This window comes from Laccaria bicolor, genomic scaffold (genome assembly GCF_000143565.1).
Source record: "Laccaria bicolor S238N-H82 LACBIscaffold_29 genomic scaffold, whole genome shotgun sequence".
NCBI lineage: Eukaryota > Fungi > Basidiomycota > Agaricomycetes > Agaricales > Hydnangiaceae > Laccaria > Laccaria bicolor.
Window position 1 is genome coordinate 128,294 of NW_001889900.1, and position 24,513 is coordinate 152,806.

At 47.9% G+C, this 24,513-nt stretch overlaps 9 protein-coding genes across 9 annotated transcripts in view; 6 read left to right on the top strand and 3 right to left on the bottom strand.

The window, feature by feature from the left end:
* LACBIDRAFT_330717 (uncharacterized protein) overlaps nt 1-1,436 on the bottom strand; it is a gene marked incomplete at both ends in the record, with an annotated part of 2,025 nt that extends 589 nt beyond the window's left edge. Inside the window, 4 exons of the mRNA XM_001885089.1 lie at nt 158-865; nt 975-1,105; nt 1,345-1,359; nt 1,416-1,436. Coding sequence (XP_001885124.1) covers nt 158-865; nt 975-1,105; nt 1,345-1,359; nt 1,416-1,436 — 875 coding nt within the window. The remainder of the gene's footprint in view (nt 1-157; nt 866-974; nt 1,106-1,344; nt 1,360-1,415) is intronic.
* Nucleotides 1,437-1,819: 383 nt separating this feature from the next.
* Nucleotides 1,820-2,053, top strand: LACBIDRAFT_304741 (uncharacterized protein; the record flags this gene model as incomplete). The annotated part of the gene is made up of 1 exon (XM_001885003.1): nt 1,820-2,053. The coding sequence occupies one exon, from the start codon at nt 1,820-1,822 to the stop codon at nt 2,051-2,053; it is 234 nt and encodes a 77-aa protein (XP_001885038.1).
* Nucleotides 2,054-2,848: 795 nt separating this feature from the next.
* On the top strand, nt 2,849-4,485 carry LACBIDRAFT_330718 (uncharacterized protein; the record flags this gene model as incomplete). The annotated part of the gene is made up of 6 exons (XM_001885004.1): nt 2,849-3,155; nt 3,179-3,723; nt 3,752-3,965; nt 4,079-4,085; nt 4,130-4,433; nt 4,456-4,485. The coding sequence occupies 6 exons, from the start codon at nt 2,849-2,851 to the stop codon at nt 4,483-4,485; spliced, it is 1,407 nt and encodes a 468-aa protein (XP_001885039.1).
* Nucleotides 4,486-7,532: 3,047 nt separating this feature from the next.
* Nucleotides 7,533-10,198, top strand: LACBIDRAFT_330719 (uncharacterized protein; the record flags this gene model as incomplete). The annotated part of the gene is made up of 13 exons (XM_001885005.1): nt 7,533-7,591; nt 7,690-7,694; nt 7,848-7,852; nt 8,273-8,302; nt 8,362-8,444; nt 8,558-8,597; nt 8,929-8,977; nt 9,080-9,099; nt 9,376-9,505; nt 9,598-9,653; nt 9,747-9,796; nt 10,079-10,093; nt 10,144-10,198. The coding sequence occupies 13 exons, from the start codon at nt 7,533-7,535 to the stop codon at nt 10,196-10,198; spliced, it is 597 nt and encodes a 198-aa protein (XP_001885040.1).
* A 1,796-nt stretch (nt 10,199-11,994) lies between these two features.
* LACBIDRAFT_330720 (uncharacterized protein) lies at nt 11,995-13,474 on the top strand (the record flags this gene model as incomplete). Its single annotated transcript, XM_001885006.1, has 6 exons — nt 11,995-12,037; nt 12,239-12,610; nt 12,669-13,043; nt 13,092-13,307; nt 13,369-13,380; nt 13,455-13,474. The coding sequence occupies 6 exons, from the start codon at nt 11,995-11,997 to the stop codon at nt 13,472-13,474; spliced, it is 1,038 nt and encodes a 345-aa protein (XP_001885041.1).
* Nucleotides 13,475-13,712: 238 nt separating this feature from the next.
* On the bottom strand, nt 13,713-15,150 carry LACBIDRAFT_304742 (uncharacterized protein; the record flags this gene model as incomplete). The annotated part of the gene is made up of 4 exons (XM_001885090.1): nt 13,713-14,173; nt 14,228-14,267; nt 14,443-15,079; nt 15,134-15,150. The coding sequence occupies 4 exons, from the start codon at nt 15,148-15,150 to the stop codon at nt 13,713-13,715; spliced, it is 1,155 nt and encodes a 384-aa protein (XP_001885125.1).
* A 241-nt stretch (nt 15,151-15,391) lies between these two features.
* On the top strand, nt 15,392-18,091 carry LACBIDRAFT_295064 (uncharacterized protein; the record flags this gene model as incomplete). Its single annotated transcript, XM_001885007.1, has 4 exons — nt 15,392-15,484; nt 15,522-16,624; nt 16,686-16,786; nt 17,478-18,091. The coding sequence occupies 4 exons, from the start codon at nt 15,392-15,394 to the stop codon at nt 17,615-17,617; spliced, it is 1,437 nt and encodes a 478-aa protein (XP_001885042.1). The 3' UTR covers nt 17,618-18,091.
* Nucleotides 18,092-18,551: 460 nt separating this feature from the next.
* Nucleotides 18,552-20,156, bottom strand: LACBIDRAFT_304745 (uncharacterized protein; the record flags this gene model as incomplete). Its single annotated transcript, XM_001885091.1, has 5 exons — nt 18,552-18,663; nt 18,716-19,334; nt 19,391-19,732; nt 19,787-20,041; nt 20,111-20,156. The coding sequence occupies 5 exons, from the start codon at nt 20,154-20,156 to the stop codon at nt 18,552-18,554; spliced, it is 1,374 nt and encodes a 457-aa protein (XP_001885126.1).
* Nucleotides 20,157-22,574: 2,418 nt separating this feature from the next.
* On the top strand, nt 22,575-24,402 carry LACBIDRAFT_191364 (uncharacterized protein; the record flags this gene model as incomplete). Its single annotated transcript, XM_001885008.1, has 9 exons — nt 22,575-22,843; nt 22,998-23,137; nt 23,195-23,298; nt 23,352-23,484; nt 23,532-23,712; nt 23,772-23,907; nt 23,965-24,041; nt 24,103-24,199; nt 24,249-24,402. 9 exons carry the CDS (start codon nt 22,575-22,577, stop codon nt 24,330-24,332), a joined length of 1,221 nt encoding a protein of 406 aa, XP_001885043.1. The 3' UTR covers nt 24,333-24,402.
* Nucleotides 24,403-24,513: the final 111 nt, after the last annotated feature.

Genomic DNA, 24,513 nt, shown 5'->3' on the forward strand with positions numbered 1-24,513 from the left:
GGGAGGAAGGAGGGGGGGGGCAAGGAAGGGGGAGGGAGGAAAGGGGGGAGGGAGGAAAGGGGGGAAGGAATGGTGGAGCAAGGGGGAGGGACAAAGAAAGGGGGAAGGAGGCAGGGAGGGAGGGAATGGTGGAGGGGAGAGGGAGTGTGGCTGGGACCTCGGCCATGGTCGTCCCGCGTTGGCATCCCATCGTTGAGTCGCATTTCGTTGTCGCCTCCTCGTCGCGTGTTCGCGTTTTCGTCGTGTGTTCGCGTTTTCATCGTGTGTCCGCGTTGTTGCGTTATTCGTGACGTTGTCGTCGCCGTCGTCGTGGGCACTGGTTGCCATTGGGGGCGTCGTCGTGGGTGGCGTTGGTGTGGACGTGGTGGTTTTGGTAGGCGGCGTGGTGCCGTCGTATGTCGTGTGGGCGGTGCGTGTTTTTCGGTGGGCGGCGCGTGTTTTTCGGTGGGCGGCGCGTGTTTTTCGGTGGGCGCTCGTGTTTTTCGGTGGGTGGTGGGATGTTTTCGTGGGCGGGGTATGGTTTTCGTGGGCGCTGGCGGTGTACATGGGCGGTGGGCGTCGTTGTGTGCCCGTCAGGTGTCGTTTTGTGTCCGGGAGCGTTGTTTTCGTGGGCGTTGGGTGTTTTCGTGGGTTACGGCGCTCGTTGTTTCGTGACGTGGCGTCGCCGCGTTGTTGTTGAAGGGTGTTGTGGTTGATGTTGGTGGTCGTGGTGGCCATGGGTGATCGAGGAGCGATGTTGGCGGTGGTGGCTATGGGTGACGGTGATGGCGTGGCGTTGGCGGCGGTGACGAGCATGGTGGTGGTGGTGGAAGAAGAGAGTGGCCATGTTTGGTGCATTGTTTGTGATCCATTGAAAATAAATAAACTATAATACAGTAATAAATAAATAAAATAAACAGATTGGACTGGAATCCCATTCCTGCCCACTCCGGGGAACACCATTCCTGCCCATTCCGGGGAACATTCCGGTGTACATTCCGGAATCCACCGGAATGGAAAACACCAGAATAAACAATTTAGCAGGGCCTTCTGCTAAATTCCATTCCACCGGAATCCACCGGAATTCCACCGGAATGACCGGATTCCTGCAGGAATAGGGGGGGCACTGCTAAGACCTCCAGCAGTGATAGGAGCAGATGAAAATTCTACTGTACCTGTTTTAACAGGAGAATATGCAAATTTATCTACACAAGATACTACAAGAGAGAGACAAGCAGCCCAATTGAGAGCAAACAATCTCAATAATACTGATCCCAATGCTATGGATGTCAGTGATGATGATGCTGATTGTTCAATGATCATTTTGGATGGTGTTGTGATGGGCCCTCAGGTAATTAAACTTACTTGGCCTTCTAGAAACTGGATGCTGACTTCTTTTTAGCACTGTGCAGCAGAAGGATGTATTAAAGACTTACAAAATACAAGAGGGGGGGCATTTTGTGAGGAATATGAAAGAGAATATGGGAATAGATGCCGTATCCGTGACTGTGCTCGAGATAGAGTTGAAAATACACTGGCATGCCGCTCTCACCAAGCAGAATGGAAGAAATACAAACTTGACCACAGTCGTTCAAGCTTGCTTGGAGTAAAAAGGATGTTACAAAGACCAGAAGAAAGAAATGCTTGGGAGCCTGGTCTCCGCCGAACTGTTCAGCCCCATGATGCTGATGATGATGTTATAATTCCATGACACAATTATTTTGGAGCAGCCAGATTTTATTGTGTTGAAACCATTACAGCACCATGTGGTGTTGTAATTGCATGGGTTAAATTTGACAGAGCTGAGTCTCCAACCAACATTCTTAACTGGTTAGAGAAAATGTATCCTACTGAGGAGTCTCAACCACACTACATTTGCATTGATAAAGCTTGTCGAGTACTTAGAACAGCTATTGCAAATGGAAGCTGGGATATATGGAAGAAAACCACACGTTTCATTGTTGACTCTTATCATTATATCAATCATCGCACATTGGCTTATTTGTGCCGCAAATGGTGTAACCCCTGGTCCATTGAATGGTTCTGCTCCAAATCTTGTCAAAGTTGCTCATGATAAGAATGGTCGACCATATCTTCAATGGGCATTTAATACACAGGTATGCATTATGCATTTCTATTAATTTTAATTTGATTTGACTGACTCAATTTTAGGCATGTGAACAATTGAATTCTTGGCTTGGAGGATTTGAGTCCATTCTCAAACGAATGAAAACTGGAAATTTTGATCAGTTTTTGCATACCATGCTTTTCTATCACACTCAGCATGTTATTCAAAAGCAAGGACAGCAGGAAGAGCCTCACCAAATCATTCAAATTAATGATGATGAGGATGATGACAGTGAAGAAACTATTATAGAGAGACATTGGGATGTGGAAGATGATGACTAAAGTGATGTATTATGTAGTATTGGATGTATTATATAGTATTGGAGTCAATGTTTTTTTTTGAATAAGACAATCAAAAATGAGTGTAGTCCATCTGAGGTCAGGTGGAGTCCAGACAGAGTCTATGCAGACTCCAGATGGACTCTAGCTGCGTATATGTATTTCAGGATCACACAGCCGGAGTCCATCTGGAGTCCATCTGGACTATGTGGGGGAGTGTAAAGTACACAGTTATCCAGTCCTTGTTATCGTCAATCGCCGCTCGCCTTCATCTAATGGTCAGACAAGTGTTTAGAGTTAGCGCCGACCGGAATCAAAGCTTCTGGTTTGAAATGGAGACCATGGATCAAGTGCACCAGATGAGAACTTGTATGCATCACAGGCAGGAAAATGGGATGGAAATGCTAGTAGCCTATGCAGATTACGAGAACTACGTCGGAGCTCTCGCTTGCTCTACCCACAGATGGCCAGAATCGATCGCCAGTGGCAAAAGCCAAGGTCCTTCTTCTCTCGTCCACAGCTGGCTCTTCATCTTGGATACGAGACAACAGAGAACATCGCTGATCCTGTGATTCTCGCCGACGATCTCCCTCAATTGATCATTACAGGTTTGGCAGGAGACCTTCGCCCCTCCCTCGCCGATGATCCTCCTCCCGTTCCATCTACCCTCGCAGAAGGCACCAACGATCTCCATCGCCCCAATATCATACTCAATCCCCATACCACCGTTCCAGATCTCCAGGGCCTCAATCTCATCATCCTTTCTGGGAGTCAGTGGTTACGTGACCCTCAGGAAGACAGAGGAACCCTAGCCTTTCGCCCGTCCGAGGCAATGATGGGGACACAGTAATGCAGGTTCCCCCCCTACCCATTCTCCCTAGCGTGCCAGCTTTCATTGGATTACCACACAACGCCCCACTGCCCTTTGGCGCAAATGTTGCCTTTATGTGGTCTCCCTCCGGTAATACCTTTAGTCATGTCCTTCTGCAAGGTAATACAACTGTGCTGCCTTACCTGATGGCGCCTGCCGGACCAACTCCTAGTGCCCTGTTGCCTTGGCCAGTAGCTACAACACTGCCTACCTCGAACATAGATATGCTTCCACCCTCTCTCGCTACTCTAAGGGGGTCGACCTCAGCGTCGAGGATCTCGACTACAATCGAGATGCAGCCTGATTCCCCACCCCCGACTCCCATGCAGCCAACCCTCATGTCCCGCATGACTGATCAGTTATCAGTGAGACTGAGCAACCCAAGTACCCCAACTACACTGGTTGCAAGGCTAACAGATCCTGACGAGTTATCGTTGGCTAACCGTCTCGGAGCCTCGGATCTCATGGTAGTCAATCAGCCTTCCTTCCTTACAGACGGACCGTTCATGGCAAGGGACTCTGCCACATCGGAACGCTCCCCCCCTGGTTCAGAAGCAAGGCAATTCACCTTGCACCCAAGAACCCGTGGATGATGATCAGGCCGATCCAGGAGATGAGGGGGAAGGCGAGTACAAACACATGAAGAGGGGACGACGTAGTGGTCAGAAGATTCAAGGTTACCAGAGACACGACGAGGGGTGCAAGGAACGTAAACGTCGGCGACGCCGACGGTAGAGGGACTCTCTCATCTTGATCAATGCTCCAATTTCACAGGGGGGCTTTGTGATAGCATGGTATACTATCTTCTCTTGCGTGACATAGGATCATTGTATGTACATATATTTGTTATCTTGTTATAATACGTTACTGTAGACAAACAAAGCACTTGCAAACTTACACATTAACTTACATGTGGAGCAAGTCAACGTTATCATATACGGCTATGCAGCCTAGCGCCTCCCCTCTGGGATACCAGAGCCCCACGCTGGGTGACAGCATCCCCTGTCCTGGGTCACTGGACCACAGAAGAGCGGCCACGATGCCCGTGACCGCTCCACATGCTCTCTCACACATTCCTCGTATCTTCTCTGCCACCTTAACTCGTCTACGCCTTCATCAAGGAGCCAAGAACGACGATGCGGTTTCACACCTCCTGGTGGTCCCTGTCTTGTGCTATGTGGATCACTTCCCATATGCAGTGGGCCACCATCTATCCAATGATTCCTTGAACTTGGCAGTCCTCCTCCTGGTGGTCCCCCTCCAGGTGGTCTGCCTCCTCCTCCATTCAGAGGCCCCCCACTCCTCCCAGAACGATCGTAACCAGAATAGTTTGTCACTGAGAACTGATCTGGAGAAGTATTCTGTCTGTCTCCTTGAGGACTAACGAAGCATGTGCTTTTGCTAGGAAGACTCAGCCCTGAACGGACACTTCGAGAGTGACTGTGCTGAACCGTGACCCAAGGATTATGAGGGTCTTTGTCCTCCTGCCCTTTCGTGGTTATTCCGACAAGGTTAGAGTTTCAATTGGGGAAGTGACGGAGCGGGTGACTTCTATGCAGGGCCATGGAAATCGAAGCTGTCGGTGGTATATGCCTACGATCTACTGAAGTAACGGTTCCAAAAACAGAGAGCTAACTCTGTTCCTGATTCTTAGGATCCTTTGAAATAAAACCTTGAGTTTGGCTCCACGCTCGAGGAGACTCCGGCCGATCCTCCTCGTGAAATTGCAGGTAATGCGCAGGTCTTCTCTGATAGGGGTGCATATTCACCATACGGCCCGATTGAACCCATTCTCCTACCAGTTTGTCTTTATACCCTCGTAGGTGTTCTGGTAAATTCACCTGATAGTCCTCCCACATAATATGCCTTGCTACCTCGAGTTGTGGCAGCAAAAGACTGTAATTTGAGTGCACATCTGATAGTGTAGAGTTGTAAGAATGGTTGGTCAATGCATTGTGGAATTGGCCGAATGTTGTCTTTAAGTCATTGTATGATTGTCGAATATGGTTCACTGCGCCCCTACACTGAGTTTGTAAAGTGTAAAATGATAATTGGATATGATTCTCATTGTCTCCCATTGTGAGTTGTTTGAGGATAATGAAACCCTTATCAATACTAAAGGAACGTTGGTGTGATCACGCCATCAAATGATCTATGGTTTGAATGATTTGCAAGATACCGAGTGAGACTTTGTAGGTGTGCATCAGATGAGTGTAACAAAGGGAGTAGTAGGAGCTTCCATTGATCGGGTTTAATTGTATGTCGCCTGGAGTAAGCTCAATGGCGCAAAGCATCTGAGTGTAATCTTCTAAGGACTGCCACTTGCAATTCTGATGCTGCTCCGTCCATTGTATGACTATGTCATGGAAGGGGACAGTCTCAGCTAGAGTGAGACCTGGGAGAGCTCCTCTCAGTACTCCAAACCCTGTGAGTGGATTGTCGTCATCCTCAGGGCTCCAAGTGTGATGACAACGTGCAATCGACTCTGATAATGTCTCCTCATAGGCATTCGCCATCTTCAAATGGGGCACATGAGAGAACAAGTGAGCCTCCTTCTCCTTCCCTCTCTTGATCCTACTGATGATTCCCCTTGTGGACTCGGAAACTGAAGGTTTCAAGGGAGTGGAGACGGGAGAGGTGATTCATTCTGTGCACGACTCAGACTGCCCTCCTCTGTCTGTAGCGTCTTATTTGGATCCTCCCCTGACTGTGGTACGGTCAGTGTCATTACACTCTTAGCACCTTTCTGAACTGTTGAAGAAGTAGTTGGCTGAGGGTAGAGGCGGATCTTAAAGTTCTAGAGGATGGTTGCCCAGGAGCGCTTTTCGACTAGAACCAGTCATAGTGATGGTGGAAGGAGTAAATGGGGTGAATTTCAGATATCGATGGGGTTGCCCCATTTCGACCGCATGTATTTAATACAAATGGGCATAGCACTTAGGTCGGCAGCAGACTGAATCTTGCTAGATTGACCCAATTGATAAGTCGTCATCTCCAATTGATAACTAGATTACTAGAGAATGAGAAATAGAGGGTCCGGGACTCTGGAACAATGAATATTGCTCCCATCGATATAGAAGCAGTGCTGTCTCAAATGAACAGTAGGTCGCGATATCATGGTATCCTCCTGTCCTTCAATAAAGGCTCCACTTCTATAAAGATTGACTCACTCAAAGGTTTACCTGCCATGCTAACACTGACTTGATTCCCTTGATCTGAGTGGCACCTTACCCTTCGATCTACAGCTAACAATCCAGCCAACAGCGCGAATGCAAGTTGACACTGGATCGATTGCTGCTTCCTGAATGGTTTGGTAGTCCCTAATCGTCGTCTTTACCGATTACCTTCCTCAGCCGCGTAAACACGATTCTAAGTCTAGTAGTCAGTAGACGATGTTTTCAATGAATCCAGTCACGTATTCACGTATCCAGGTTCATCTACTGCAAGAGGCTCAGGCTATTGTAGAGATCATGGTCATGAAATCGCATACTCCTTGTCTCTCTTAAGCCTTTCGGGCAGAACCCTCCTTCCTGGAGCTTCCAACCTGCCACATTGCTGCGAGCAGTGATTGAAAGTTTGTCAGAAGGGGCTTCTGAGAGATATCCTGGTATAAGGACTGTCAGCAGCAACTGTCCATTTCCCCTGGATTCTCTCCATGTACCCTTTCCTGTTCCCTCAATTCATATCCCCATCATGATCATCCTCAACTGTCAACTCGGACTTCGTCTCCCTTTGCTTGGCGGACTTCACTTCACTTTGGTGAAATCCGCAGTGCCCCCACCACTGTGAAACCATGTTCAGGACTTCTCGTGAGCAAAGTGCGAGGGAGGAGTAGTGGATGGCTGATGACGTGTCAGCACTTATTCCATGTGAATGAGCAGATGACAGGGTGCTCAGCCGGCTTGACATGGTAGTTGTGGTGTGCACAAACCTGCAGGTTTGCATGTCACGAGTCGCTAGTCGGTAGACATATCATGCAAAATGGTAATGATATAAGATGATGGGGAACCCTAGCATAGAGTTCCCTCGATATGTACAGACATAACAACAAGTATATACAATGAGCATAGCTAGTCGCGTGATGTCCTAAATACTCCTCACAGAAACTTAAGCAGCAATGATGCTGGGCTAAAAAAGACACCTAATATATACACTTGACATCATTGCTGTAGCCTCCAGAGCGGAGAATGTATCCTTATGTATTCACACTTCCATTGATGCACATTGCAAGTTCAACACTCAACTGGAACTGGGCAGTACATAGTGAGAACTGAACATGACCAGAATTCTACCAACGGCGCGTCCTGCCCTCAACAAAGGCACTAATAAACAAAGGTGCATTCCAGAGTCAGAGAAATTTCATCCAACTCCCAGACCTTCCTTTTATATTTAAAGTTCAAGGCAGAAAGTGAATAACTGTTGTACATTTCCAGATGTTGTAAGTCCCTTGTTTGGCTGTATTGAAAATGAACACTATTGCCAACTCATCATCCAATCTAATCCTTGCACATTTCTAAGTCTGCCTTTTTTAGTCTTTTGTAGTCTATCAGTAAATTTTGTAGTCTAAGTCTTACTTTTATAAACTTTGTAGTCAATGTCAGTCTTGTGTGAGAGTATAAATTTGTAGTCTATGTCCAACTTTTGTAGTCTTTCATAGTCTATTAGTAGTCCATTAGTAAACTTTGTAGTCTTAGAGCATGCACCTTCCTTTTTTGGTCATTTTTTCCCATGGTATGATAATTGTAGCCCTTTCTTTTAGCTTTCTAAATGTTGTTGAAATCATATTATTTGGTTTTTGTTTTCATGGAGAAAAACAAAAAACAAAAAACATGGCACTTTTGAAAATCTATCTCCACAACAGGAGCATGTTAGGACATAATTCTAGAAAGTACAGTGCAAGCCAGTTGATATATCTTTTTTTGGGGTGGACCCTGAAGGTAGTGCCTGATGTCCTATACACCATTCATATTTTCCCCTATTTTTCCACTATTTTTGGCTATATTTTACCATATTTAGAAATGTGCCCTGGACCTGAAAACAACCTCAGTGAGCACCACCCCTTTTTTTCCCCCTGATTGTGGCTATTTTTGGACACATTTCTATAGGATAGGGGATTGTGCAAGCCAATTTGGCCTGACAAATGGGCCACTGGAATCCACTGGACTCCACTGGAATCCACATGGATTATGTGGGTGAGACATGGATTATGTGGGTGAGGGTAAAGACCTCAGAAGATGTATTTTCAACATTTTCACAGTTACTCCAACACAGCAGACCACCATATGTCTGATATAATGTTAGGGTTAGGTTAGGGTTAGGGAGGAGGAGCCATGAGCTGAAGGTGAGTGGTGACGAAGATGTAGGTTGGAAGGGCTTTAGTGTGAAGCAAAGAACAGCCACACACGACATCAAGACCAACCTCTCAAGCAAAATATGAGCAATAAGAGAGGATGCTCTTGCAGAAGGAATGGTGCTGGGGGAAGGTGCTTGGAAGGAGAGGGGAGATGAAGAACTGTAGGGGGGGACTTGCACAAGAGGAGGGGGAGTGATAGGAGAAGCACATTCATTCATGCAACAGCATGTGCTCTCGAGCGGTGAGAAGACCATGGCATGCAGGAACACCTAAACAACACATACACACACACTAACACCTTAAACACTTATTACCACAGGTATGTGCTCAGTACTTTGAGTTCATGTTCAGGTGCTCCAAAAAATCAGGTTGGTGGTGTTGTAGGCAGTTGTTTCTTGGCAGGTGTGGTCATGGCCAATGCTTGCTGATGTGGCATCATTGTGGTTGTTGCTGTTGTCACTGTGTTGTAGGGTATCAGATGGAAGAGGATGTGGGTGGTGGAAAGGAATGTGTTTGTTTGGTTGTATACTATTGTTTATAACCCTTGTGCTACCAAACAATGACCATTGGTGATGTGACCATACTGTTTGCTCTGTAACCCCCCGAGTTCTGGTCTGTTCAGTCCAAAATTTTGGATTTGAGATGTTGTTATGTATATGAATTGAGGTTCCAAGCACCGAGTTGCACTGAGGAGGTCAAGCCGTTCCACCGCCCTAACGGGCGGCTCCGCCCTGATAGGGTTTCAAAACCTTCAGCCTGACTCCAGTGCTTAACATACCTCCAAGTTGCTCTGCCAAGTCTTTTGTTTCCATCACATGTCTACCATAAACCAAGGTCAACCATACTTAAGATGGACTTGGAGATCGTAAAGAACTTCCTTGGTTCCTCATCTCCTGGTATGCTACTTGCATGTCTGACTTCACTTGCACATGATAGACTTGATGCTGGGTTACTTATTCCAAGTGTATCTTGTAAACACTTTGTATAGAAGATGGACTTGAACCAGATGGAGATCATAGAGAACTTCCTGGTGTTATCATAATGGTATGCTACTTGCATGTCTGACTTACACTTGGTTCTTGTTGCTGCAGATAGACTTATACACATTGCTTGGACTTGCTGAGAAGGTTCTTGTAGGACTTGTTCAAGTTGCTTGACAATCATGGTGGAGAACTTGCTGACTTAGTGTAAGTTTTACACCTTGTTCATCTTGCATGTCTGACACTGAGATCCTTTGTTGTTGGTAGATATGGACTTGTTGAGATTGTTTGCTTGACATGCATGGCCTCACTGATATATTGATTCATAACTGCATCTTGTCTAGATGATAGCTTGAAAAGCAGATGGAGATGGAAGTGTACCAGAGCGGAACATATTCACAGGACGAGTTGATTGATCCCCGTTCGATGATAAGGATGCCTCAGAATTCTTGCGTGCAATGGTTTCCATTCTATTTCTCCTGCATACAGGTCATTGAATGCGAGGTGAGTTTCAGATCTATGCCCTATTGGGACTTGGGACTCTTCATCTGCAGTGACATCAAAACGGTTCTTAAGATCTTGGGCTCAGATTCACCGTCCCCCATGTGAAAAATTGTAAAAAGGTGCGTCCACCCTACATCTTCCCACCCACAAAAAAGCTAAAGGGGGGTCTGACATCTGAGGCCGACTTCGACCAAATGCACTTGGGGCGAGGTCGGAAAAAAAACACGATTTTTCAAAGATGGATTTTAGAAGGTCAGGAACGATTTGGCAAAAAATATTTATTGTTACGTCAATGCCGAGCCAGGGTTGATGGACCCTGACGAAAACCACGTCGACCCCAATGGGGTCCAATGATCTGAACCCACCTACAAAAAATGGGAGCGGGGGTCCAGGGTATGTGCACTTGGAAACCAAGTGCAACTCTAATATAGATAGGCACTATAGTGTAGTACACTCACGAGGTTATCTTCAAGGAAGCCTTCAGAGCACTCTTCCGAGCCGCATGCTTGTGCTGTGGACTTAGGAAGACCTCAGCTTGTTTCTCAGCCACATGGATCGCCTTTGTCGTGGCTCGCGATGTCAGCTTTTTGGACGATCTGCCTTGTTTGGAAGGGGCCGGGGGTGAAATGTTCAAACTCTGAGTAGTATCACGAAGGGAGGGGCGTGCGCTTGAGGTCGGCTGGCGCATCAATATGACTGCTGCGAAGAAATATTGCACGGATAAATAAAACCAAACTTCGTAATTGAAGCGTTTCGGTAACTTGCTGGGCGTGTATGACGTCATACGCTACAACAAGTCCCAAATTTAAGGCCCTGAGGGCGCAAAGACGTCATGCATTGGCATGTCACACAATCTTATTCATACACTTACATATCTTTATTAGGTGGGGGTGGAACACAATTATGTATGGTAAATACAAATGAGCTGTGCACGACTTCCTTGATTGTGTGAATTGTGCAATATCCGACTATACTAATTCAAGCAGATTGACGTGTTCTCGCACTTACAACTTATGAACTTGGCTGACTTGATGTTTGGCTTGAATTCAACTTGAATCACTTATATTTTCAAACGAAAATGTGGCTATACATTGAAGTGCCGAAGTGACTCAAGTCAGTTCTCAAGTCATTTCAAGCTACCTAAGCCCCGTAAGTAATTTGTAGTTTTCCTGATGTAACGTCTCCACACGTGTAAATTCAATGATAGGTTAGGAGGTGTAACTCCACAAACGATGTCTCTGGGTTACATAGTGTTTATAGAGAATGACCAGCTGAACTTCGACTTGCAGTGTACGCGGGTCAGAGCTATTCTCTGCTGCAGTGAATCGAGAGCCGACAGTTTCGGACTGAATATCGAGGGACAGGTAGATGCGCAGGAATTGTCGAGAGAGGACCCGGAGCTACCGCTTCATCAAGGGAACAGAAAATGGCTGGACCGAGACCGCCTGGACTGCATGGAGGAGTCTCTTCGACAACTTGTCATGGACCAATAGGTCTTTTTCCTAGCATTCGCTGCCACCATATGCATATTACACGCAACTTTACAGACAACTCCGATCTAGTCCTTCACTTTCAATCCTCGAATATCCGAGGCGGGGAGTCAAATTATACCTCTACGAAGTGATTTCACTGTAGGCTGTTATACGGCTTTGACCACGTTCATCGACAGGGCGTGGAGAGGTGACGCGGTTTTTTTGACGAAAACACATCCCGATACCCACTTATTTTTCAACATGGATGTTAAGCATGGTGAGGATCATTGGTTGGGCAACTTTTCGGCTACAACCTAATCTAATCATGTTTGCACAGCACGGAACATATACAGATGTGCCTAGTAATCAAACGCCCGCTGATCAAACTCTTCCGCTCACCACTTAGCATCGTTGTAGATTGCTCTCCAAATGGCCTCAATCGCAGCTGAATCCGACGGAAGATCCCAGCCCTGTGCGTCTGGGCAAGGCTCATCAGACGGACGGGGTGGAGCGGTGAGTACTGGCATACTTACTAGACTCGTTCTCATCAGAAAACTTGGCGTACTAACGCACCATGCAGGTTGAAAGTCCTGACACGAGCGGTCCTCGTTACAGTTGTATCATCCTTCATAAGTCCTGTTCCGATTCTCATACAAATTCTCTACTTAATCAGTCTACTATCGCCTATTCACCAAAGACGGTCCAATTGCAACGCACAATCCGATCTATGTAGATAACCTATTCATCAGTCGCACTCTTCTGAAACTCGTCGCTCCTCCACGTGCCGCTTTATCCATCACAAAGCATCTCTGCAAGATCGAGGGATTTTCAGGAGCTACGAGTTCCACACTCTTCGAATCAATTTCCAGTCAGACTGCCGCTACGGAGTCCTTTCGATTAGCGCTGAAGGATCCTTCTGGCCCGGGGTGGTCTGAGGATGACTCCATAGTTCTGGTAGTTGAAGCGGAAGATGCTAAAAAGCGATCAGCGAGCACGGCGCAATCGAAGGGTCTCCCTGAGGCTGTGACGCCCGGGCCTCGTTATGGTGCGAACGGCAATTTCATCATGTATCATGCACACTCGCGTTACTCATTATCAATCAGTTTACTACCGGCTTTACGAGGAAGAAGGTGCAATGGCTTCGAAAACATCCTTTGACCCGGACGACTCTTCCTTGGGTCGCATTGACACGTTCTCTATCGTGCCCCCTCAAACTGTGTCTTCCCTGAAGTCACAAATTGTAAAAGCTGAGGGCATCGCTGATCGCAAGATTCAACTGTTCGGGGATATGGACGGCGAGGTGCCAATGAATGATAATGACCACATGTCTCTCCGAGCACAGGTCTATCCAGGACACGTTGAAGATGAACCCATAACACTTGTTTGTAGCCCGAAAAAGGCCGAGAAAACACAGAAGGACACCCAATTAGTGCCAGAACCAAGCTTTAACAAAAAGCTTAAAGGCTCGATAACGTGGAGTGAGTAAAGTTATCGTATACCCCTTACACCGAAATAATTTCCTTCAGATCCAAATCCGACTGTTCTATCAGACTGGCTTCCGTTCGTGGAGAACGAGATCATGTTTACAGATGGCGTCAAAACGAAAGGCTACATCACTGGGTTGCCAAGTGATTATCTTTTTCACCGTCACATAAGCAACACAAGGACAATTTTCTTTCTTTCAGTTGCAAACTCTCCCTATAGTGGATATATTGCGATGAACTCCGCTGGTAGAAAGGGCTGTGAGTCTTTCCTATTTCTAAATCTTGGACGACTGTGACATTAAAAAAATCATTCCGCTAGTCGTCTATGATTGTAAGTGGTGGCAGGTACTTGTCTGTTGTGATATTCGCTCCTTGATTCTGATTTTCTCCACTGCTGCCTACCAGCCCACTCCCGCCTCTGTTGAGAATAAGACCACTCTTGGGTCTTTCAGCTTCATCCGAAGCCCCGCCGCTTTGCTTGGGCTTATTAGACGCATATATGTCCACATCTTACTCGAATCTTGTAGAACAGATTTGTTGGTATTCAGGCAATATTCAGGTCAATTAACCTGAAAGGCTTTCGAGCAATTTCTGTTGGTCTGCCGATCTCAGATTCAGAGCATTAGTTGTGAACAGTGGGCTCGCGACTCGGAGAGCGGATCTTCATTTCATCAAAGTCAAAACATTTGCTTTCAAATTCTCTGATTCAAAGACATTCCTACGCAAGTAAACTTTAAAATGGCGACCTCCATCTGAACTTCTCCAGTAAAATCGACAGCAGATAAACGCCGGTTTCAAAGTTTCGGAGCCTTCACTGCCCCTGGACAGGATAATGGCGCTGGACGATGGGCACCAAGAAAGTGCCGTAATTGGCGACACTGACACTGACGTGCGTCCCGGACCCTCGAACGGCGTCTTCTGCGGGATAATCTTGGAGAGATTGACACTCTCCGAGGCGATGAAGAATACTAGATACCCCACGTCAATATCGGTGCCTTCCTCTAGGCGATAGGTGGATGGATCAACCCCGCCAAAGCCGTAGCCGAGGGTGAGATAGCCGCCATTTTTGGGGAGGGTGAGGTAGGTTTTGTATTTACCGCTTGTTGGTGATTGGTAGATTGTTTCTGGAGAAGGGGGTAAGTTAACGATGGCCAGTGGCGGTAAGAATTATAAATTACCAATGCTAAAGTCGGTGTTGTCGATGTAAAAGGCGTTGATCTAGAGATCGCGAGCGCTGTTGTTAGTAATCTTATATCCATACATGGTACGATCTGACGCAACGACGTCAATGACACCGAGCTGTAAGTAGTTGTCCCTAGTCGGCTTCAAAATTGCTTTTCCTGAGGAGTCGTAATCACTTGTTGGTATGAGTGTTGACGAGAGCATCTTTCACCTCGTGGTTAAGATGCCAATAGCTATGAGCAGCGCCATGAAGGACCAGAACGATTTCCTGCGGGTTGTTTGCTACGGTATGAGGCATACCCGTCAAGCCATGCTCTGCGAGACGCGGATCAAGGATATCGAACGCTATTATGTTGTCCACAATCGAAAGGCCGAGTCTCGCCTTTTCCTTCTCTAGGACAGGCCGGATTTGCCTCTTACCAGGATGGAACTCCTTCATCATTTTCGCCAGAGTTTTATACAGGGCGAGAAGTTTTTCATCGAGGGGAGCGAATAGCAAAAGATCCTCCGCCGAGTCCCCGGCTGTCGTCTGCAAAACGCAAGAAGTTGCGGAAAGAATGGTAACGGTGGCGGTGGATGTATGTTTGATCTGAAGTGTTGTGGTGAATGGGCCAATGTCGGCCGCAGAAGCAACAACGAAGATGCAGGGGGAGGGTGAGTCGTCGATGGTGAGACTGTCGTTGTATAGACTGAATTCGGAGCCCTCTGTAATACCATGTGCAGATCCGGCTTGCATCTCGTATACGCTGCCGTTCATCTTGGTAGGAAAACATAAACGCCCTGTTGTGAGTGCTCTGGAGTCGTAAATGATGCAGTTCTGGTTCAACCTTTCACACTGAGGGTTTTGGCTGTGGGAAACGACGTCAGTCGGCCGTGGCGGTACTACAGTTGGTCAGACTTACGATGGTATCTTGTCCATCCTCTCGAGAAGAGAGGTATAGGTGATTTTATCCGCACCCGACGACTTTAGAGTAAAAGGAGAGCTTGGGTGAACGCCCCACCCGCAGCGCCGCCATCAGCTGCTCCTTCCTTCTGTGTGCAAGCTGCCAAAAGAACGTGATTGGCCAATCATCTGCTACAGATGTCACGTTCAAGGTCCTGTGATATATCCTAGCTGAAAGGCCTCGGACTTTGCGACCTCCTCGTGTCCCGGATCCTGAATGGCAACAGTCGAAGATGACGGTCTAAACGAGATCCGTGTGAACTACGGGTCCCCATATTCATTTGAAGTTCCGTTGAGTAGCGCTGCGAGAGTGTGGTCGGGAATTCCGCTAACCCATTCTTGTTTAGTTAGGAAGCGGATATGCGAATCGGTTGCGAATCAGGAACTTTCAAGTCTTGAAGTCGATAGTTGGGCATGTCGGTAGCGTCCTTACTTACCGTCGCACCTTGCAGGGCTTCCCCAAGCGTGTTCGTACCCTCAAATTTTCAGGTCTTCTCTGGTGTGTTCAGCTCGAGCTGCCAATGATTGCGGATGGCCTACGATGCGAGTGGCTGTATTTGGTCCAATGTTTGCAGAATCAAGTGCAGAATAAACAACTGACAATCGTAGAAACTCTCCTGCTCTCTCGCCCTGCCTGCCCTCGCCCAGTCCCCCGGCGGGACTCGAATTCGTCTATTGGTTCAAGTTTCCACGTCAGAAATAATTTGGCACTCTGCGTCGCATTCTTATCCGAGGTCCCAGGATCACATCTACGCTCGTTTACAACAATAATGGGCTCTTCACAAAGCTTTTATCCGTGCTCACCGTCCTCGTCGTTGCTAGAGCTTTGGGAATTGGATACGCCCAGATCAGCGGTGTTCGTGTGGACACTGGATACGAACCAGACGGAGAAAGAAAAGGGGAATGGAAGGGGGAAAGCCAAAGGGAAGAAAAGCGACGAAGCTTTTGTGGCGGCAGTATCAGACGCCACTGTTGTTGCTTCTACAGTTTTACAAGACGCAATACCCGGTCAATTCACATCCAACCAGTCCAGCCTTCTCCCGCACCAAAGTCTAAAAAGTCAAAACCGAAGTCGCCTCGTTTGCCACCACCACCAACGCCGGTACTCCTCCCTCCACCATCAGTTCTCCTTCTGTCCCCTTCAACAGCAGGACCGTACAACTCTGAATCATTCACCTCCGCCGTCCCCACCACACGCAACCCACGAACAACCAAACAATCAACGACCTCCATTGATATGGACGGGTCGTGGAACCCGCGTGGAGCCTCGACGTCATAGCAACTTGGCTGCTGCTGCACAGGCGGTGACGACCACGAGTGACGTAGCTACAAACACTGCTTCTTCCTCACCCGTCGCGGAGCGTATGGAAAATGAAGAGGAAGAGGACAAGGAAGAAGGCGCACATTCCTCTTTTCTCTCAAACTCCAATACAAGGGACGGCGCCGATGAGTACGTTCCTCTCTCCCTTCCCCTTCTTTTTTACAACTTGTCTGAACCTACTTTTTCATAGTATCCTCGAAACCCCAGATCACCCGACGCTGTCAAGGGTTATGCGTGTTCAACCTAGGACGGATGCGGATGATGAAGGTTGTGGGGCTGTTGAGAGTAAGAGTGAGTAGTGTTCCCTCTATCCTTTTTTTTTTTTTGCTCCCTGGTCTTCTTTGCCACCGTTCCGTCACCTATCTCCTTCGTTCGCATCGCCTTTCTTTCATTTTCCATTCAATATATGTCCTTAGGATCGTTTCCAGCTTCAAATGTACTCCCTGCCCCGCACGTCCATTTCCCTGGATACGCTGCCCACCCTTCATCTTCATTCACCATCCTCGGCGCACTCCACTTTCTACGCCTCTTTCTTCTCCGCAAATTCTTCTCTCTTTCTCTGCCTGTGCACTCGTATTTCCTGCAATCCTCCAACCTCTTTCTTCTTGCGCCTCACTACGTTGGGGCCTTCCTTTTTGTCTCCTTTCTCCCCCTTCCACATCCACCAGGACACTCCTTCATTTTCCTGGGCTGTTTCCTCTCCCACTTCATCCATTCAGTGAGGCTCTGCCCGTGCGCTCCTTGCGTCTTCTCTTCTTCCTTCCTTTTCGATGTTGCTTCTGCTACTGCCTTCCTACGTCTGAGGTCCTTGCGCATTGGGTTGTTCTGCATCTTATTCTCGCAGCCCCTACATTGTCTGCCTTGATCTGTATTTCACCCATCTTTCTGATCGTCATCCGCATTCGAATCCTTCTTTCCCCCACCGTGTTCCTCCCCGCCTTTCTTTTCCACTTGATGGATCACCACTCACGTTCTTTTTCATTTTATCACCTTTCTTACCCGACGTATTTCCCTGCCCATCTTCCATCCTTGCTTCCATCTATGCACATTTGCGCGTCCACTTTTACCCCCGTCCACTTTTGTAGGGATGCATTGTTTCTTTTGCATTTCGCTTCTTTATGAGCACTTGTTTTGCGCTCTGCCTTATAACGCCTTCTTCGTCTGCCCTCCTCGTCCTTCCTCTCTCCTGGGCCTACCTGTACCTCGCACTTCGTTTACTTTTCCCCTCTTCGCTTCTCCGTCATCCTTATTCTCCGTATTTCCGTTCGATTGACATCCTTCGCCCGTTCATCTTTTACGTTTGCATCTCGCACACTCGATGACGCGTATCACCCATTCCGCATTATCCACGGTTCTCTCCCGCCCATGTCGCTCGTGATATGTTCATTTGTCGATTCTCGCACTCGCTTCACCTCTCATTCCCTATTTCCCTACTTTGACGTGGAGCAGGGCGGTGTTATTGTTGAACCCGGTGAAGGTGCATTGGAGCTGAAGGAGACGTTGGCCCATGTTCTTGTGTGACAGGACGCGTTAGCGGTTATTGAAGAAACAAAAAGAATCACGTACAATAGCATGCGTCGAGAATCCATTTTTGATAAGGATGACCGTGGCCCCCACCACATTGGCGATGTCCCCAAACAGAGCCAGACCTTCAAGTTGAGGACGCCTCAGGTTATAATACTCGGGGGAAGACGGGACATCATGCCTTCTGAAGTGGTCAACTCGGGCGATAGCCGACGATAAACCTTATGCATATGTTGGCCCTCTCGACTTGCTCCGCTTCTACTTGCGGAGCTTGCCCTGTTATTCTGCCCCTCCACGACTCTATCGATCAGCCGTTCTCTTGTCGATTTCAAGCTCATGCTCTCAATGAAACTGTCCAAGCTTTGCTCCCCCTAATCTCGACTTTTCGTCGTTCTCTCTCTCAACCAAACATGGGTGCGTGAATGCCATTGTATCGCACAGCACTATTATAATCTGATTATGTATCTACACATTTAGATATACTCAAGAAACTCGCCCAAAAATCGAACCACAAGCTGTAGATAAAAATAATTCAAACCAAATGTTTTCGATAAACGAAAAAGCGAACGAAAGCGAAAGCGGAACAAAGGGGGCAAGCTTGTACTCGACAAGCTGAATAGGATCCGCCGTAGTTTACGTCCAACCTTTTACGGGAGTGTATAAGAAAACTCAATTCGAAGTGATTCAAGCACGTACCATCCCCAACCACGCGAAGTGAAATGCTGTTTCTTCCACTCTAGGGCGTGATTCGAGAGGCCTGTGGGACCACCATGAGCATTGAGGACACAAGGGGGTAATTCCCCCTCCATGCTGCTCCCGGAGTATTCGGGTTTCTGGGGAGGATAATACACAACATGGAGCGGTTCGTCTTTCGGGGGAATCTTGAGCGTCAACGGACGAGGTATAGATATAATACCAGCAGGGAACGTAACCGTTTTAGAGGCCTTCAGTAGGAAATCGAGTCTCAGCTCCTTCGATGGAGACACCGGTCCGCGGGAGATGGACTCCTCGTCGTCTAACGCATGGCCATTGAAAACGAACTCCCCCTTCTCCAAAGACACTGTACGAATAACGTTGACCACGATGAACGGGCTCTCAAGCAAAAGAGGCTGAGAACCCCCCAATAAATCGACGAAGTACAAGATCTCGCGCCCGTCCCTGATAGCAACAAAAATGGCCTTGGTGCCTTCAGCATCTATCACAGCGTATGGAGACCAATTCAGTGACCAAAGAGGTCGACCGAAATCTTCTGGTACGGGTTCGGGAAATAGGGCTGCGGCTTCTCCTGCAGTATACTTCCACGGATTGACGTAGCCTGATTCATCAGAGGTAAAAATGAGAGTGTCGTTATTTGCCCAGGAAGGATAGCACGCCTGATTTTCTCCTTGACCCCTGCGACGTGGGTTTCGTTTATGATCGCGAGGATGCCGTCTGCGTTGAGGGATACGTCGCCAACGAGAATCTGGCCACCCTCCCATGGCATATCCGGGTGATACCATTGATTCCATGCAAGACGGGTACCATCCGGAGAGAACTTTGGCAACGCGTAAAAATCGGCGCCGGAAATCAGAGGATGGATGGATTTCTCCTTGGTATTGATAATACATAACGAGGTTACGATGCCAGCAGGGGTGTCGTCTGTATGATCTTCCAGAACGGAGGAGATGGGTGTGTATGGGGTGAGGCTCGAAATTGGCGTATCGATAAGGGACTCTGTCTTGAAATCTGAATGTTAATAAAGATATCTGTGAGAAGGTTACGACTCACCTGGCGTTACTGGTTCTGGCTGATTACCATCCGAAATTCGATAGATGCGCCCATCCGGTAAATGTGAAAAGTAAATGACACCAGCGTGAATGACCGCCGCTGATCCACCGTATTCCTGAACGCCCGTTCGGACATTCCAACCTTCCCCGACTACGTCCTTGTTCAATTTGGTATGAACGAGAACGTTCCGCCCCGCCTCGGACGGGCGTTTCTTGACGTGGTAGACTTCTGAAGTAATGGCGTCGACAATAACATCTGCGATGCCGTTTGCCTTGAGAATTATGAGTAAACACGTCGCGTATTGTGGAGAATAGCAGGACGTACCCTTTAGTTGTGGCTTGTGCTGTAATAGGCGATGATCAGGTGCCATAGGGCGCTGTAGACGAGACTATTGGTATGGATCTAATGGTCATGAGCAAGAGAACCGTGTGTGGCAAACAATTACAAAGCAGCAAAAATGCCACAAAATCGATTGCTCTTGCGCTTGCTCAAAGTCATTTTGCTGCATTAAAGTTACCGTATTCTTATCTCAATTCACTACCTCAACGTTCACCGTTCAACGCGCAATCTCAGGAGAAGTGAGCATGGATGAAATAAGATAAGATTAGAATCACGTGCCCCTGGCGTCACAGAGCTGACGAATTTCGGACTTTGAGTCATTCATTCAACACCACGATGATCCACCTTTTCGGCGACGAGAAACGACGAAAGATTAATCTTGGCGGGGCATCGAAGGTCGCGAGTCAGGCCGAACTTCTCGAAGCAGCGCGAGGACGACGTAATGAGAGATCGGAGCAAAAACGCAAGAGTGATGCTGCTGTACGAATCCAATCGTGGTGGCGCGGAGTCAGAGAGGCGAGGGAGGTCAAGATAAGACTGAGGGGCGCATTCGAAAGGGATGTAGCTGGGCTGGATGGGCTTAGGTGTTTGGTTTTGATAGGAGGCAAGGATGAGGAGGCGCTGGGGACGTGGTCAAGCCAGATGGTGCAAGGCGGGGAAGGTGAGTGGCTTGTAAAGCATCTTTTTCACCGCAACTAATTCTGATATAGCGCTTTTGTTCTCACCGGCATTGCAAGGGTCTGGGGACAGCTGGTTAGTGCTCATACGCCAAGTCAGTTTACTATTAGTGCAGTCGACTTCGAGACATCCACAGTACGCCCTCCAGCTAATATATCAAGAGACTCTCACCGTTTCTCATCTATAGATCATTGTACGCAACATCACACATTCAAGTCCTCAATCAACTTCTTTCCTGCGAATCGACGAAGCGCGTATTAGGGCCACCAGGCGCGCAGGCGTGTGTGGCCATAACCACTTATCTCTTGGAACGTAATTTCTACATATCAATATCCCAGGCTATCCGACAGACAGTAAGCCACTTCCTATACTCGATTTTACTGATTTCACGTTCGTCTCTAGCCTACGCAATCCAAGATATCCCCTAGCCTCATTTCCCTCGTCACGGCGCCACTCGCCACTTTCCCATCGCCCTCCCCGTGCATCAGCCCCATATTCACCCACATCTTTACCGTTCCGCTTCTCCCAAACCGGATCCCACTTGACTCGCTGTCTTATTTCATATCCCGCTTCCCATTCTCGGATCTGTACGTCCTAGAGCAATATAGCGCCACCATAGCAAGTTCCACGAGTACGGAAGACAAAGTTCATCTCGTGGCAAACCTACACATGTTTATTGCCCCTCACTACTCGAAACTCGGTGGCCGCTCTTTGTCAATGTATCTCCGTTTCCTTGCAACCATTTTAAACGCCCTCCCTGTCTCCGTATTTGATCCTCCAAGAGAACACATCCCCAAAGTAGCCCACTTCGAGTACCATTCAGATTCGGACGATGATGAACCCAGGCCTCGCGTTTCCCTCGTTTCGTCTTTCAACAAGCCACCACCCCTACCGAAGCTAGACTCCAAGACACTTACCCGCCTGACTAAGGTTGTTGCGCCCGCCCACATCGATTCTTTGAACACGTCAACCCGTTCAAATCCGGATGCGCGGAAAGAAATGGTCGCCTTTTTTTCGGCCTTGACGGCCGTCTGGCCTTCTTCTCGAGAACAGATTTTGGCTACGGTGTTGGCGCTAACGGGAGGCGGATTGGTACGTGAGATATATCGCGACTCTGTACGGCGTTCCCCCCTTGGCAAAGAGGAGAATAGCAGCGCTCTTCTGGGTACGTCGTCGTAAATCTCCAAAAGTCAGTCACTGATCATCTCGTAGAACCAGCTAACGCCGAACATTGGCCACCGTTACTTTTCCTGTGTGAGCTGTATACTCAGGCACTCCTCACGATGGGGGACGACGAGTTCTTTGGGAGCAACGCCACAACTCGTAACCCACTCTCGCTCGACGAGCTCACATCGCTGAGCAGGCAGCTACTCAACGTCGCCTTCACGTTATACTGGCGGGACGATCAATCGCATGCCGAGGAAGGAGGTATCCCAGGGAACCCTCGATATACGTGGGAGAGTGTGAGAGAGAAAGTGACAAAGTGTCTGTTGGCTATTCACGCTAGAGAGTATGATCACCTTTTTTCGATATCTTCTGACCTAACGCCACGCCTAGTTCAAGGAAACCGTTTATACCCCCAGACGGGTGGCTCGTAACGTCCCAAATCGACGTTAATTCATTCATAGAAGCTGCTGTGTGCGTATCTCTTTTCCCCCTCCTAACAACTACACTGAAACGCCTTACCAGTCTCGAAGAACAACAACTCTTCACATCTTCAGATTCCCGACCCGTCCGCACACGCGCTCTCTCAAAACGGCAGATCGCCAGCATGTCACCACGCCTGGGGGTACTCAACAACATCCCCTTCGCCATCCCCTTCGAAGCACGTGTCGCGATCTTTCGGAATTTCGTCATGAGCGATATGATGTCGCGAGAAGGCCAGCACGCGATGTTTTTTAGGGGCTTGAGGGGTAATGGACGGGAGAGGGTGCAAGTGCGTAGGGGGATGGTTGCTCAGGACGGCTTTGATAGACTGGGGGAGGTGGATTTGAAGGCGCCGATTGAGATTACGTTTATTGATCAGTTTGGGCAGGAGGAGTGAGTGTTCGTTCTCCTCGCTTTCTTTTCTTCTCTGCCCCAACCTTCCGTCTTCGTTCGCATACGATGTGCTTCTATTTCCTTTCCCCGATATCTCGCCTTTCTACAGTCTAATGTCATCGCGCATATCTAACGGATTCTGTATCGTTTCTAGGGCTGGTATTGATGGCGGAGGCGTCTTCAAGGAATTTTTCACCTCCTTGTGCAAGGAAGTATTCGATACCGATCGTGGCCTCTGGTTGGAAAATAAGAAGAATGAACTATATCCGAACCCACATGCGTATGCTACAGAAGGTACACTATCGCTAATTCTCGTTGTTGTGTTACTGGCCTTACTCTCTGTTTTCGCAGCCCACAGCCTCAACTGGTACCGGTTTATTGGTCGTATTCTTGGAAAAGCGATGTATGAAGGCATTCTTGTGGACGTAGCATTCGCAGGTTTCTTCTTGGCAAAGGTTCGTCGTCGCAGTTGTACCCTCGAGGTCTTCGCGCTCACGCTGCACCTCAGTGGTTGGGGAAACAGAGCTTTTTAGACGACCTCGTCTCTTTGGACCCAGATTTATACAATGGTCTGATTTTCCTCAAACACTACACAGGAAACACAGATGACCTGTCGTTGAATTTTACTATTGCCGTCGACGGTACGTTTATCCCTTTATTTCGGTTATCATACCTAAACCATACCCAGAAATCGGCGTGACGAAGATCATCGACCTCATTCCAAACGGAAGCAACATTGCGGTCACTAAGGAAAACCGGCTGAAATATATTTACCTGGTATCCCATTACCGACTCACGAAGCAAATCAGACGACAGAGCGATGCCTTCTTTGAGGGCTTGAGCGAAATGATTGATCCTAAATGGCTCAGGTGCCCATTTCCCCTTTCCTTCTCTTTGCGATTGTGCAAATTAAAACCACATCGGACAGAATGTTCAATCAGCAAGAAGTTCAAATACTCATCGGTGGCGTCAATTCCTTGATCGATCTCGATGATCTACGACGGCACACAAATTATGGTGGGCTATACGACGACAAGCACGAGAACATTGTCGATTTTTGGAATGTATGCTCTCATTTCGCCCATATCATTTTGTGACTTCCGTTGATACCTTCCCTTCAGGTTGTCAATACATTTGACCAAGATCAACGTCGCGCATTGCTAAGATTCGTTACCAGCTGCAGTCGGCCCCCACTTCTGTAGGTTCATCTTGCCTCCGCTCCTGTTCGTGTACTTTCCCTCATTCTCACGATATTCTAGCGGATTCAAAGAACTCGTTCCTAATTTTAGCATTCGGGATGCTGGCGCCGACCCACAGCGTTTGCCCACTGCCAGCACCTGTATCAATCTCCTGAAGGTGCGTTTTTATACCAATTTACATCTTTCTGATATTGACCCTTGACCAGCTTCCGAGGTATCCAAACGCGAGAATATTGAAGTCAAAGCTGCTTCAAGCTATAAGCTCTGGCGCTGGGTTTGATTTGTCGTGAAGAACGAAGACATCTGATAACTTGTAGACTTGAAGCATATTCAGAATTGAGAATTGAAGAAGTGAAATTCCATCGGAAAGTGATTCCGAAGAATTATGCATCCCTCATTTTCAAAAGGCTACCTTACCAAGGTCGCAGATGTGCACGCAAAGGCTTACTTGGTTGTGCTACACCTCCGTCA